This window comes from Lichenostomus cassidix, chromosome 22, assembly GCF_008360975.1.
Source record: "Lichenostomus cassidix isolate B80296 chromosome 22, HeHo_3.0, whole genome shotgun sequence".
Classification (NCBI taxonomy): domain Eukaryota; kingdom Metazoa; phylum Chordata; class Aves; order Passeriformes; family Meliphagidae; genus Lichenostomus; species Lichenostomus cassidix.
In genome coordinates, this window is record NC_139502.1 from 123015 (window position 1) to 137594 (window position 14580).

At 56.5% G+C, this 14580-nt stretch overlaps 1 protein-coding gene across 11 annotated transcripts in view; it reads left to right on the forward strand.

The window, feature by feature from the left end:
* Positions 1-14580, forward strand: part of ANK1 (ankyrin 1) — a 55756-nt gene that overhangs the window by 32584 nt on the left and 8592 nt on the right. For 7 of the 11 annotated variants that reach the window (XM_085080704.1, XM_085080710.1, XM_085080707.1 and 4 more), the window contains exons 5-38: positions 208-306; positions 409-594; positions 733-831; positions 1381-1479; positions 1797-1895; positions 2340-2537; positions 2618-2716; positions 3068-3166; positions 3428-3526; positions 3692-3889; positions 4060-4158; positions 4242-4340; positions 5446-5643; positions 5870-5968; positions 6367-6465; positions 6645-6743; positions 6848-6940; positions 7105-7177; positions 7578-7601; positions 8490-8592; positions 8881-9028; positions 9239-9336; positions 9424-9648; positions 10043-10197; positions 10366-10577; positions 10712-10916; positions 11085-11181; positions 11543-11771; positions 11954-12079; positions 12161-12280; positions 12486-12570; positions 12829-12903; positions 13376-13507; positions 13711-13857. In XM_085080704.1, coding sequence (XP_084936830.1) covers positions 208-306; positions 409-594; positions 733-831; positions 1381-1479; positions 1797-1895; positions 2340-2537; positions 2618-2716; positions 3068-3166; positions 3428-3526; positions 3692-3889; positions 4060-4158; positions 4242-4340; positions 5446-5643; positions 5870-5968; positions 6367-6465; positions 6645-6743; positions 6848-6940; positions 7105-7177; positions 7578-7601; positions 8490-8592; positions 8881-9028; positions 9239-9336; positions 9424-9648; positions 10043-10197; positions 10366-10577; positions 10712-10916; positions 11085-11181; positions 11543-11771; positions 11954-12079; positions 12161-12280; positions 12486-12570; positions 12829-12903; positions 13376-13507; positions 13711-13857 — 4315 coding nt within the window. The remainder of the gene's footprint in view (positions 1-207; positions 307-408; positions 595-732; positions 832-1380; positions 1480-1796; positions 1896-2339; positions 2538-2617; positions 2717-3067; positions 3167-3427; positions 3527-3691; positions 3890-4059; positions 4159-4241; positions 4341-5445; positions 5644-5869; positions 5969-6366; positions 6466-6644; positions 6744-6847; positions 6941-7104; positions 7178-7577; positions 7602-8489; positions 8593-8880; positions 9029-9238; positions 9337-9423; positions 9649-10042; positions 10198-10365; positions 10578-10711; positions 10917-11084; positions 11182-11542; positions 11772-11953; positions 12080-12160; positions 12281-12485; positions 12571-12828; positions 12904-13375; positions 13508-13710; positions 13858-14580) is intronic. The other 4 variants (XM_085080706.1, XM_085080702.1, XM_085080705.1 and 1 more) reach the window with 3 other exon arrangements.

Consider the following 14580-nt stretch of genomic DNA (forward strand, 5'->3'; position numbering starts at 1 on the left):
TTGGGCTCTGGCTCGATGTGATTGCTCTACTCTTGCCAGGTTTTTGGTTTTGGTTTTTTTTTGCTATTGCTTTTTCACACCCACAATGGATACTTCTGCCCCCATACACTGACCTGGGAGTGTGGGTGTTGATGGGGTGTAGGTCTTCAAAGAACTCGAGAAACACAAGGAAGAGTTGTGTTGATGTGCATGGCCCTGTGTTTGCAGAAAGGCTTCACACCTCTCTACATGGCAGCCCAGGAGAACCACCTGGAAGTTGTGAAGTTCTTGCTGGAAAATGGAGCCAACCAGAATGTAGCCACAGAGGTGAGGTCCTTGGAGAGGAGCCTATGGCCCTGCTTGTGGGGGCTACTGAGGGATGTGCTGGGTCCTGCCATGGCTCCTTGATTCTCCCCCTCTCCTTGGCAGGATGGCTTCACTCCACTAGCTGTGGCTCTCCAGCAAGGACATGAGAACGTGGTTGCTCACCTTATCAACTATGGGACAAAGGGTAAGGTCCGCCTGCCTGCCCTGCACATTGCAGCCCGTAATGATGACACTCGCACAGCTGCTGTGCTGCTGCAGAATGACCCCAATGCTGACGTCCTCTCCAAGGTGTGTGGTTTTCCTACGCCGTCTCTGGGAGCTTTCCTGCATCCCCAGGGAGAACGGCAGCTTGGTATGCTGTATTTATCTGTAGTTTCATCAGGGAGCATGTGCCTGGCTGGGCTGATCCCTTCTTCTTTCCCCTAGACTGGATTCACCCCCTTGCACATTGCAGCGCACTACGAGAATCTTAGTGTGGCCCAATTGCTGCTGAACCGTGGAGCCAGTGTCAACTTCACCCCCCAGGTGAGTGCAGAGTGGGAAGCTACTGAGGCTTGTGCTGCTCCAGCACCAGAGGAGGATGTTGTACCTCCTATCCATGCCTCCTATCCAGCAGCAGCTGCCAGAGCATGCTGGTGAGGTGGGATCATGCAGAAAGCAGCACAGAGGCATGGGGAGTTGCAATTAATAACCAGCATGGGCCTTTTCTGCTATATTTCCCTTCTGTTAGAAGCAGCCATGCATCCCTGAAAGCTCTTGAGGGCCTTGTGTCCAGGCTGAGGGAAAGCTGGTGCTGCTGCTGCAGGACAGAGCTCATAGAACCTGCAGTTGGAATGCCTCTTCCAGAATCACGGGTGCAGCCCAATCCATGAGCTGGTGCTTTCTTACAAGCTCTGTGTAGCTTCTCTCTGCAGCCTTTAGCTGCACAGTCCCCTCTCTCAGCGTGGTTAAACAAGCTGTTCCCCTGTACTGTCCCTAGGCAGAGATGTAGCTCTCCCTGTCCTCTCTTCTTTGTCACTTGCCTTCCTGAAAGAGAAGGGGCTACTCCTGACAGACTGTCGTTCCTCCTGACAGAATGGGATCACTCCCCTGCACATAGCTTCCCGTCGGGGCAACATCATCATGGTACGGCTGCTGCTGGACCGTGGTGCCCAGATAGAGACAAGGACCAAGGTGAGAGCACTTCTGAACACAGCCCATATGTATATGGGCCATCTCTCTGTAAGCCTAGTGCTTACCCTGCAAACATCTTGCTGGGAATGTGAGGGAATGTGGTCTCTGGTGCACTTAAGGGGATGGACCAGGTTTTTTGCTGGCGCATGTAGAGGTAAAAGGAGGCTGCATAGCTACAATGGTGTGCCTTGAGAGCTGAGGCCAGGCTCAGTTTTGCCTTATTTTGCAAAGAAATCCAAAGTTCCTGTTAGTACTCTACCTGAGGGAACCCTGCCCTTCCATGCCATGCTGAGCCCTTGAACCTTCTTTCTCCCCAGGATGAGCTGACCCCTCTCCACTGTGCAGCGCGCAATGGACACGTGAGAATTGCAGAGATCCTCTTGGACCATGGGGCTCCCATTCAAGCCAAAACCAAGGTACCCAGGTGACTCAGTGGGGCTGCAATTGGTGCCAGGTCTCAGGGCAGCATAGTGGGGTAACAAGCTGTGCACAGTTGCTGGATGGCACCCGTGGCTGGCTTGGGGCTTTTTTTGGCCTGATGAGGGGTAAGAAGCTTCCTGCCCTACTTGGCCCTAGCTGGAGTCCTTTTCCTGAGGGCTTCATCATTCAAAGGGATCAGTCCTGAGAAGTCCTGGGTACAGTCTGCCCCATGGCAGCAGCTCTTCAGGCCCTTCCCTCCATTTGACATTGCCCCTCTGTAAGTCTCAGTGAGGGATTTTGGGGCTCCTCTCTGGTAGCACCCTGGGGAACAAGCTGTCTCTTCTGCCCTAGAGTAGTGTCTGAGGGTGCAAGGCAGGGGCTGGGTGGGATGCCTGGACCCCTTCCTGGCCCAGCCCTGAGATCCTGCTCCATGGTCGCAGAATGGCTTGTCGCCAATCCACATGGCGGCACAGGGTGACCACCTGGACTGTGTACGCCTGCTCCTGCAGTACAGTGCTGAGATTGATGATATCACCCTGGACCACCTAACACCACTGCATGTGGCTGCACACTGTGGACACCATCGGGTGGCCAAGCTGCTGGTGGAGAAAGGGGCCAAGCCCAATTCCCGAGCCCTGGTGAGTGAGGAAGGGCGGGTGGGCTGGACTAGGGGAGAAGGAGTGTTCCTGCAAATGACTGTCCATCTATCTGTCTGTAGAATGGCTTCACACCCCTCCACATTGCCTGCAAGAAAAACCACATCCGCGTGATGGAGCTGCTGCTGAAGACAGGTGCCTCCATTGATGCTGTTACAGAGGTAGGTGGGCTGAGCCCATCCTCCGCTCTCTTGCTGCCTGTACAGAACAAGGGCAACGTGGCAGGATGTGATGTCCTTGTTGCTTCTGCCAATCCCCAGGAACCTTTCTTGGTGCTCTTTGCAGTTCAGAACCTATTTAGCTTCACAGCATCTCCCCAAAGGGCAGGAAGATGCAGGGGAGACAGCAGCTCCCTGTATTTCCACCACACTCACTTTCCAGGCTCCTGGAGCAGCCTGGGGACTCATATTTTGCCTCTGCTGAGACCTGCCCTGGAGAGGAGGAGGAGAAAGTAAGAGATAGTGGCAAGGCCATAAATCCCATCTTGGTTTCTGGCTCTTTTCTCTTCACAGTCTGGCCTGACCCCTCTGCATGTGGCTGCCTTCATGGGGCACCTGCCCATCGTCAAGACTCTGCTGCAGCGTGGAGCTTCTCCTAATGTGTCCAATGTGGTGAGTTCCACCCTGGCTGGGGCTTTGGGAGCTCAGTTTACTGGGATTCAGTGGGATGTCAGAACTGACCAGGTCCTGCACCCTGGACTGCTCTGTTCACCTGAGCAGTCCCTGGTGCCCTTTGCTTTGTGTTGTCAGGAGGAACTAGTAGGGGCCAGACAAGGTTGCAGGCACTGCTCTCTTTTGCTCAGAGCAGGGGAATGACTACAGGAAGGCTTTTTCCTTCTTTGGCCTTACCACTTTATCCTGTCTTTGGTTCAGAAAGTGGAGACGCCCCTACACATGGCAGCCAGAGCTGGGCACACAGATGTGGCAAAGTACCTGCTGCAGAACAAAGCCAAAGCCAACGCCAAGGCCAAGGTAGGTACAGAGAACCTGTGTGATAATCAGCTTTGGGAACAGCTGGTGCTGGTTTCTTCACTCTCACATGCCCAGAGCACAGCCTGCCAGGGCTGGGATCCCTTTGGTATGGCAAGAAGGGACAGGTTCAGGTCTGCCAAGACAGCCTCTTTGCCACTCTCACAGGACGACCAGACTCCTCTGCACTGTGCCGCACGCATCGGCCACACTGGCATGGTCAAACTCCTTTTGGAGAACAACGCCAACCCCAACCTGGCCACCACAGCAGGGCACACGCCCCTGCACATCACTGCCAGAGAGGGGCACATGGACACAGCCTTGGCCCTGCTGGAGAAGGGAGCCTCACAGACCTGCATGACCAAGGTAAGCTGCTGAGTCCACTGCTGTGAAAGGCATCACCCAGCTGGTCCAGGCTGGGCAGGCTGATGGCACAATGTCCCTGTCACAGGAGGGGCAGCCTCCTCCTGTGTTGCAGCAGGTGCCATCACTCTCTTCATCTCTGCCACCCTGTGATGGGCTGCCTTTCTCCTCAGAAAGGATTTACCCCTCTCCATGTTGCGGCCAAGTATGGGAAGGTGGATGTGGCAGAATTGCTGTTGGCACATGATGCTCACCCCAATGCAGCAGGGAAAGTGAGTGCTGCTTCTGTGGGAGGAGTGGTCTAGTATGGGGAGAGGCTCTGTCTCAGCTCTCTGTAATCTCTCCCCCTCTACAGAATGGCCTCACCCCACTGCATGTGGCTGTGCACCACAACAACCTGGAGATTGTCAAACTGCTACTTCCCAAGGGGAGCTCCCCACACAATTCGGCCTGGGTAAGTCTGGGCTGGGTGTCCCTGGAGGTGTGGGGAGGTGTTGTGTGTCCACTGCCTGCCAGTCTGGGGCCAGCACTGCCCCTTAACCCTGGAATGTGCAAGGGTCTGATCACCACCACCCTCTCTCCATGCCTGCTCCTCATGCCTGCCTGTCCTCACACCACGTGGGGCAGGCAGTGTGCCAGGTAGGGTCCTGTTCCAGCAGATAGGCTGTGTCAGGGATGGTCCCTGCTAGCAGCATGGTGGTTGCTGCGTGGGGAATGTGTTTCCATGGCAAGTCCTGCAGAGCAGCGCTGCGGTCTGGCAGTTTAGGAAACCACACGCAAATGTTTGCATGCAGCTATGAAGCAGTGAGTCAGAAAACCCACGAGCTTGTGAGAGCCGCCTGGCTCTGCCTGAGCACGGGGAACATCTCCCCACAGAACAGACCAGCAGGCGCCTTGCTTTCCATGTTGTTTGCAAAAGCTGCATCCTCAAAACAGCCAAGTGGTTGCTGGTGCCAGCCCTCCCCATCTGGCACTCTCCTCTCCCCTGTGCACGCTGCCGGCAGACATGCTGGGCAGGCACTGGGAGCAGCCGGTACCAGCGCCAGCACCCCGTTGGTCTGCGTCACCGACAGCCTGCACGTCAACCTGGGCAGCGGGTGTCTGCCAGCTGCTCTGCTCCTGCAGTGTGGCAGCAGAGGCAGAACTCAAGGCCCTGCAGTCTCTGCCTGAATACTAATGCTGTGTATTGGGAGTTTAGCTCCATACCTCAGCCAGGCACTTTCTAGGAGGTGTGTCTGCCCCAGCCTCTTGCAGCTCCCAGAGGCTGCATACTGCTGCAGAAATTTATGTGTGGAAAACTCCAGGACAGTCCATACCAGTTGAACCTGAAGCAGGTGGTCTTTGAAACCCCTGTGCTGACTTGGCTGGAAGAGTGGGATTTGGCCTCAGTGTCCCACCTCAGGGCTGGTTGCTGTCAGGGAGATGGTGTAGGGGGCATCCCTGAGCTCTGGAGGCAATTAGGAAAGGTAGACCTGGCCTGCGAGGCAGAGTAGTGCCTCCTGTCCCTTCTGGTCTGCTTGGCAGGTCTGAGCACTGGCAATGAGCCTCTCTCCCTGCAGAATGGGTATACTCCCCTGCACATCGCTGCCAAGCAGAACCAGATGGAGGTGGCCAGCAGCCTGCTGCAGTACGGAGCTTCTGCAAATGCTGAGTCTGTGCAGGGAGTCACTCCCCTGCACCTGGCTTCCCAGGAGGGGCATGCAGACATGGTGGCACTGCTTTTCTCCAAACAAGCCAACGGCAACCTAGGTAACAAGGTAAGTTGTCCCAGCCCATCCTGCCAGGCTGGAGGCAAACAAGCCAGCAGAGAACAGTGGTCTGGATGGTGGTCCAGGCCCCTGTGCCTCCCTGTGCTTGGGCAGCAGTATACTGGCCAGCAGCACAGTGTCAGTCAGTTTGCCAGGCTGGAGACCTGACAGAGTCTCTGCTGGTAGAGCTGCAGTGGTGGCAGTGCCACTGTGCTGAGACCACCTCTCTTTACAGAGTGGCCTGACACCTCTCCATCTTGTGGCCCAAGAGGGTCATGTGCTGGTTGCTGATGTTCTAGTGAAACATGGAGTCACAGTGGATGCAATGACCAGGGTAAAGTAGTACAGTGACCATGGCTGTGGTGAAACACATGGGAGAGCCACCTCTAGGCCTTCTTGGGGAGGAGCGTTATTTTTCCTTGTCTTTGCACAAGAGACTCCCTTTTGGCAGGCATCCTTACCATTTTGCCTGTGTCTTGGGGACTCATCCTGCTCTTCCCCCACCTCCTTGGAGGGGTGATTTTTGCCTGCTCCCATAGTTCACCCCTGTACCCCATGCAGAACACCATGGTTTGAAATGAGCCCTCTGCCCTGGTCTTGGGCTTTCAGAAAGAACCCACATGTGTGCTTCATCCTTCATGCATGGGGGCTTGCCTATGGGATGAGCATTTCCAAGCCAGAAGTGCAGTAAGCACTGTTGAGGACAGACTGAGACCTGATCTTGTCTTTCAGATGGGCTACACCCCGCTGCATGTGGCCAGCCATTATGGGAACATCAAGCTGGTGAAGTTTTTGCTGCAGCACCAAGCTGATGTCAATGCCAAGACTAAGGTACAGAGATGTCCTGTGGTCCAAGGACCCTTCTGCCATGGGAAACAATGTGCAGGTTGATGGGGAAAGGGAACTGTCCTCATGCTCCAGGCATGAAGCACAGTGTGTGAGGCCTGGGGGCATTTCTGGGGCAGCAGGCTTCCAGAACTGATGGCAGCATCTTCTGTGCTCCCCTGCAGCTGGGCTACACCCCCCTGCACCAAGCGGCACAGCAGGGCCACACGGACGTGGTAACACTGCTGCTGAAGCATGGTGCATCTCCCAACGAGATCAGCACAGTGAGTACAATGCTTGCCCACACCTCCTCACCCTGTGGCAAGCCCAGGCATCCACCTGGGCTGCCCTGTGGCTGCTGCTGCCCCATTCTTCCCTCTGTACACAGAATGGCACCACTCCCCTGGCCATCGCAAAGCGGCTTGGCTACATTTCTGTCACAGATGTCCTCAAGATTGTCACAGAGGAAACCGACATCCCGGTGAGCACCTGGGTACTAGGACCAGGATGCTGTGGGGGAGGGCTGGGGCTGGGAGCAGCCGGGGAAAGGTCTGCAGCTTGGTGCCTAGCTGGGTGTAAGGAGGGGGCTGCAGATAGCTGTGCAGCAAAGTGCTGGCCTCCTCTGACTCCATTCTGCTCCCACAGTCAGTTGGTGACAAGCACCGCATGAGCTTCCCAGAGACTGTAGACGAGATTCTGGATGTATCAGAGGATGAAGGTGAGGGGTAGGAATTGGGTCCCAGAGATCTGCCGGCTGGGTCAGTGTGGCAGGCAGCAATTATGGGGATAGCACTGGTGTACCTGCTGGAACAGGGACCTCCCCAGGGTGGGGAGCTGTGTGGGCCCTGCTGTGGTCTTGCAGAGAGGACAAGGGAAGCCCACCAGACTCCAGAGGTGGCACCTCCTGGCTTGGGTGCTTCCCTGCACTACAGAGGAGGGATATGTTTGGACATCTCCATGATCCCATGCCCCAGGGACTGTGCAGAGAGCCTTTGGGCATGCAGAGTCCCCACGGTGCCTTGCTCTGCTGGAGGATATCAGCTCCCAGCCCAGCAGCAGCTGGTTTGCTCCTGCACACTCTCACCAAGACCTCACTTTTGCCTCTTCTTACTTTGCAGGCACTGCTCATGTCACAGTAATGGGTATGAAATGTGTCCCCCTGCCCCAGCTCAATGGCCCATTTCACCCCATGGCCACTAACCATCCGCACGCCATATCCATCTGCTGAGCCTTGCTGCTGGGCTGGTGCTCTCCAGTGCCAGCCCCGCCATCCTGCCCTGCCAATCCATATCCGTGCTGCTTGCTGTGGTGTGACTGCATGAATGGGCATCCTCCCACTCAGGAGGACCCTGACTCCCTTTTCAGACCCAGGCCCTGACCCTGGCAGGTGGAGGAACCTGGTACTGTGACAAACACTGGTGCCCCTCCACAATTGCCCCATGACATTCTGGCCAGAGCAGGGAATAACCTGAGAGCTCAAGGGTCTCTGTGCTGCTGTGAGCTCCTCCCCATCTCTCAGGCACTCTTTCTGCTTTGGGAGGTCCTGGACACCCTCCCACAGGGCACTGGCCAGAGCCAAATCCTGATGAGCTAGTTAGCAGGTATTAATGGGGCCAGTGGTCAGCATTAGCAGAGCTCTGTGCCTCCAGTGAGGTGTAGTGTTAGGATAGCCTCCTGTACCCCCAGCTGTGCCTATGTCCCTGTCCCAGGCATCAAAGTGTAAGGTGTCCCCTGAAGCCTCTGTGATGCATTTGGTGCTGTGAGAAAGAGGTTAGTCAGCACCTAAAGTTCCCAATGGCTCCCACAGCTCATCCCACTGGCCTGATGCATGGGCCTTGCCCCTGCCAGCAGACCCACTCTGAAAGCCCCCCCTGTGTCTGGCTGAGACCCAGAGGGCAAGTGTTTATTTCAAGCAGTGGGAGCAGGGATGGGCACTTGCTCCAGCCCTGAACAGGGATGGGGGCAAGGGCTGGATATCTGTGTTCCCTTGCCTGTCTGCCTCTCCATGCTGAACCAGCTCTTGGTTTCAGAGGAAGAGCTGATTGCACCAAAGCCCAAGACACCTGATCTCAGAGACCAGGAAGGCAAAAGGGAGATACTGGAGTTCATGACCACAACAACACTGGAACAAATGTAAGAGACTCTGTATGGTGGGGAGGGAGCAGGTACATGGCACAGGACCAGCCTTGTGCTGGGCTGGACTTCCTGAGGGGCACATATAGCTCCAGGCAAGGAACATATCACTGAGCCCTCACCGGCTGGCATGGCAGGCAAATCTGGTCAGTGCTGTTCCTGCACCAGGACATGGGACTGCTGCTTAGTTTGCTTTTGTCCAGTGGCCCCAGGACTCTGTGGGGATGGGCAGGGGCTGCGGGACCCAGGCTTACCACTTCTGTGGCTGTCACTACCCTCTCCTGCCAGGGTGGAATCTCCAGCTGTCCTGCAGGTCCCCTGCATCCCACCTGAAACTGTGGTGACCAGAGCTGAGGAGACTGAGCAGGTAGGACCTGTGGAGACAGAAGCTGAGCAAGTCAGCAGGCTGCATGCACCCTCGGTGTCCCCACAGGAGGTGAGCATGAGATACAGCCTGCCACAGCCTCCCTCAGACATTCCCTGCTGGGGCAGCTCTCCCATGATCACAGAGCTCAAGTGTGGGATGGGTAGAGGGCACTGACCCAGTTGTACAAGACTGTCCAGTGATGATCGTGTAAGGGTGGGCAGGCTCAACACCCCCAGATAGGACCCTTTGCCCATGGAGTCTCTTCCCTGCCTTACACAGCCTTCCAAGGAGTTTGATGAGGATTCACTGATCCCCAGCAGCCCTGCCACTGAGACCTCAGATAATATCAGCCCAGTGGCCAGCCCCGTGCACACAGGGTGAGTGCCCAGCCTGTGCAACATATGCATGCTCTGTGCATGAGCTGGCTGAAGGTGTCCACCTGCCCATGCCTCTGTCCACTCCAGGTTCCTGGTGAGCTTCATGGTGGATGCCCGTGGTGGCTCCATGCGGGGCAGCCGGCACCATGGTCTGCGCGTTGTCATCCCACCCCGTGCCTGTGCTGCACCAACCCGCATTACCTGCCGCCTGGTGAAGCCCCAAAAGCTACCTGCACCCCCACCACTGGCTGAGGAGGAGGGTCTGGGCAGTCGGATCATCGCTCTGGGGCCTGCTGGTGCCCAGTTCCTCAGGTGAGCACAGCTGGAAAAAGAGCAGATTGGGCTGCCCACACCAGCATCATCCCTCAGGACTGGGAACAGATCTAGACTCTTCTGGAGTCTTTACCACCTGGGGCAAGACCTCTGCCCATCTCTGCTTCTTGAGGTCTTCCTCAATCCCGCCTCTTGTTGGGCACAGCATGTTTCTAGGGTGGGTCATTCAAGAGTAACAGAACAGTGGCAGAAAAGCCCTGACCAGGCCTGTCCCACTAGATGCAGAGCCCTCTTTCCCAGAGAGAGGGAGGTCATCAGTTCTTCCCCCAGTGGCTGCACAGCATGGGCAGGCACTCTGCCCAGGGCCACCTTGCTGCCTGTGTGTCCTTGTTGCACCTTGTGGGTGCCAGTGGCCTTCCTCTGCTATCTGCAGCCCTGTCATTGTGGAGATTCCACACTTTGCTTCATATGGACGTGGAGACCGTGAGCTGGTAGTATTGCGCAGCGAGAACGGCTCTATCTGGAAGGAGCACCGCAACCGCTATGAGGAGAGCTACATGGACCAGTTGCTCAACGGCATGGACGAGGGTGAGCGTGCCAGGAAGTCAGGGGCTCCACACCTCACAGTTCCCTGCAGGCAGGGCTGCCGTGGCCTGGGTGGTGGGATGGGGCTGAGTGGCATGGCAGCACGCAGGGGTGTTGGGTGACAGGCACAGGCTTGGTGTAGGAGCACTGATTGTTATACTGCCCTTGCAGAGCTGGAGAGCCAGGAGGAGCTGGATAAGAAGAGGGTCTGCCGCATCATCACCACTGACTTCCCTCTCTACTTTGTGGTCATGTCCCGGATTTGCCAGGACTGCGATATGATTGGCCCTGAGGGAGGGTGTTTGAAAAGCACACTGGTGCCCATGGTACAGGCCACCTTCCCAGACACTGCTGTCACCAAGAGAGTGAGGCTGGCCCTCCAGGTGAGTCCCAGAGAGCCTGGCCTGGGGCCCAGAAATGCTTCTGCAACAAGTTCTTGCTGCTGGGCGGCAAACCCAGGCTGTGACCCAGCCTGGGGAAAAACCATCCCTGATGCCCATCCTTGTGCTACCCGCAGGCACAGCCTGTGCCTGATGAGTTGGTGACTAAGCTGCTGGGGAACCAAGCGACCTTCAGCCCCATTGTCACAGTGGAGCCACGACGGAGGAAGTTCCACCGCCCCATTGGTCTCCGTATCCCACTGCCACCATCCTGGAAGGACAATCCCCGAGACAGTGGCGAAGGTGACACCACCAGCCTACGTCTGCTCTGCAGTGTGATCGGTGAGGCTGTGAGCGTGCTCTCCCTGGTGGATGGGCTGGGCTGCCTCAGGGGAATGCAGCTCCAGGGAGCTCAGGAAAGGGCACAGTGGTGGAGGAAGCAAATGCCCAGGGGATGCAGACCCCAGGCTTCTGGAAAGACAGTATGCTCACCCTTGCTTTCTGCTGCAGGAGGGACAGCCCAAGCCCAGTGGGAAGATATAACAGGCACCACAAAGCTGGTCTATGAAAATGAGTGTGCTAACTTTACCACCAATGTGTCTGCCAGGTGAGTCCTGGCCAAATGTGTGCCCATCTGGGGACATTTGGTGCTTCTTGGGCCTTATTACAGCCTTTGCCGGGAAAGGCCCTTAGCCCTGGTGCTGCCTCATTCCTACATAAAGGGCAGTTTCTTCTAGCCTTGAGACCCCCATGCTGCCTGAGCACGTATCAGGAAACACTCATGACAACTGGGTGTGCAGAAGGAAGGGGGCCATTATTTGTACTTGGGTGGGTCCCCATCACAGATGGGGCTACACCTGTATCCAAAACTCTTAGGGCTTCCTCTTCAGTCCAGTAGGCTATTGAGGGGGTGGGGGCAGCTCCCTGGTGCCACTGCCCAGCAGCACCCTGACCCAGATCTCCTGCAGGTTCTGGCTGGCCGACTGCCCACGCACAGCCGAGGCTGTGCACTTTGCCACCATGCTGTACAAGGAGCTGACAGCTGTGCCCTACATGGCCAAATTTGTGGTGTTTGCCAAGATGAATGATGCACGAGAAGGCCGGCTGCGCTGCTACTGCATGACTGATGACAAGGTTGACAAGACTTTAGAGCAGCATGAGAACTTCACTGAGGTGGCCCGCAGCAGAGACATTGAGGTTTGTCCCCAGCAGCGTATGTGGAGGGCAGTGGGGAGAGGGCTGACAAAGTGAGGGGAAACAGATGCCAGTGGAATGGCCTGGCCCTGGCCTGGCTAGGAGAGTCAGGGTTATCTGCCCTGTCGAGGAGCCAGAGAAGCAGCTCTACACAGGGTCTGAGCATGTTTTCTGCTCCCTGCCAGGTGGTAGAGGGGATGCCTTTGCATGTTGAACTCTCAGGGAACTTGGTGCCTGTCAAGAAGGCCACTCAGCCCCGCACCTTCCTCTTCCAGTCCTTCCGGGAGAATCGTCTTGTCATCCCCATCAAGGTAATGTCAGGGTGCAGGACTGCGTGAGCAGTTAGGGCCCTTGGCTTGTGCCAGACCACCTAACTGGGCTCTGGCACTCAGGTCCGGGACAGCAGCCGGGAAGCCAGCGGCTCCCTGTCTTTCTTGCGCAAGGCCATGAAATACGAGGACCTCCAGCATGTGCTCTGTCACCTGAACATCAGCATACCACCCTGCACCAAGGTCAGTGTTGGGTCTCTGGCACTCTGGTAGGGGGCAGTGAGGGCCCATCCCTCCCCCAAGTATGGGGGACAGCCCTCGCTCTCATTTCTTATTCTTCAGCAGCTCCATGTGGCCATGTCATGCCACTCTGGAGCTGGAGGAGAAGCTGTTGTGTCAGGGCCTCTTTTCAAGCCGTTGACCCCTTGGTTTGTCACCACTTTCGCAGGGAAGCAGCAGTGATGAGCGAAGGAGAACACTGACACCATTGTCTCTGCGGGAGCGATACAGCATTCTAAGTGAGACCAGTTTTGGTATGCACCTGCTGGGACCATTCCAGCCCAATCACTACCTGCACTTGGAGTGCCCAAGCCAGTGGAAAGGCTGGAATGACCCTGTCATAGTTGTACTCATGGCAACTTCCCTTTCCCTGGAGGTTTCCTTAGTCCTGCCTGCAGGGCAGTGCTGTGCCTGCGAGTCTGTGTGACCCCCATGGCCAGCACTCCATTCCCCTCACCACTCTGGTGCAGAGCCCTGTGTAGCTGAATCTATGACTCCCTCTTCTCCTCCAGGCTCTTTGAGCAGCACGGACAAGGCAGACCAGAAGATGGTTGACATAGCAGAGCAGCTGGGCCTCAGCTGGGCCGGTGAGTCCACAACTGGCAGTTCGGAGGATGCACAACACTTCTCGGAAAGCTGACATTTAGGGAGGCTGGAAGTGTGCTGCCAGGTGTAGTGACTGCTTTGCACTGCGCCCTGGCTGTGAGCATCCTGGGGCACTGAAGTGAACCTTCCCATGGCTGTGCACATATTCACATGCATGGGTACCAGGCTAGGGCTTCTTTATGAGTTGTATGCATTGCTACTGTTCGTTGCAGCCACACACCCAATGGCAGAACCCACACTTCTCCTTAGCATGAGACGCTACTTGCTGGTCACAGCCAGCCTGAGCAGGGAGGCTTCAACCTCTGCCCCATCCCAGCTCCTGCTCCTGCATGTTCTGCTGTGCTCAGTTGTATGTAACAGAGGGTCTTTGCACTGCTCCTGGCTGAGTCCTTCACAATGTCCCTAGCCTTGTGGTGGACACCAGAGTGTGTGATACTGATGTGTTTTCCCCAGAGCTGGCACGTGAGCTGCAGTTTGGGGTTGATGACATCAACAGGATACGTGTGGAGAACCCCAACTCCCTTCTGGAGCAGAGCATAGCCTTACTCAACCTCTGGGTCAGCCGCGAGGGCAAGAATGTCAAGAGTGAGTAGTTGTGGTGCCCTTTTACAGACACAGAGGTGTCAGGGCTAGCTGTGCAGAGCAGTGTGTGCATCTTCAGGGACTGCTGGCTGGTTTTACAGTGGTAGTTCATGCATACTTGCCCTCCCTGCCCACCTGGAGGGTGTCTGGGACATGGCTGTGTCCCTCCAAGTGACCAGTTTGCTGACACCATCTTCCCCCTGCAGTTGAGAATCTGTACACGGCACTGAGAAATATCGACCGCAGCGAGATTGTCAACATGCTGGAGGGCTCCGGTCGACAGAGCCGCAGCCTGAAGGGAAACTGGCGCTATACGGACAGAGACTACTCCCTCTCACCATCCCAGATGAATGGTGAGCCCCAGTTTCTAGCAGGGAACACAAGAGGGCCCCGGGGGCACAGTCTGTGCAGAGAGATCAGGGCTGGTATCTTACCTGACCAGGTTGCACCTACTGAGAGCCCAGTTTGCACAAGTTGGCCGACAGATGTGGCCTCTTGACTTGGGGCCTATGCCGCAGAAAGCTTGGCTCTGCCAAACTGCTTTCTCACAAACTCTCCAGGTGGGATTGACATCCGTTCCGTATCCCAGTGTGCCAGTAAGAGGTGCCTCTGACTGTGCAAGCTGAGCAATGGCTAGGGAGCTCACAGAATCCTAGCTGTACAGCTGTGGTGGTGTGCCTGGGTTGGATCCCAGGTGGACTGTGCCTGGATGTTGGTACACAGCTGGAGTCAGCTGTGGCATATGCTGCTGGGGAGCCGGCACACCAGACAGGGGCAGGGCTTTGTGCTGCTACAGCCCTGCACTGTGGCTCTGCCCCGCAGCGCTAGCTCATCGCTCTCTCCCTCTCTGTCTCTCCCCTTGTTCTGTTTTCTCAAACATGCCACCTAGTGCTGCCAGGTGCGGGCACTCCTGTGGGTCACTTCTTTTCACCTTTGTCCTCTGAGCTCATCCTGGTCTCTCCTTCTCTCATCTTCCTCCGCTGCCTGTCTCCACTGTCTCCACCTCAGCTAAGCCCTCTGGGAGCTGCATCCTGCTCCAGCAACTGCATGTCATCAGGGACTGCCCCTCTTACAGC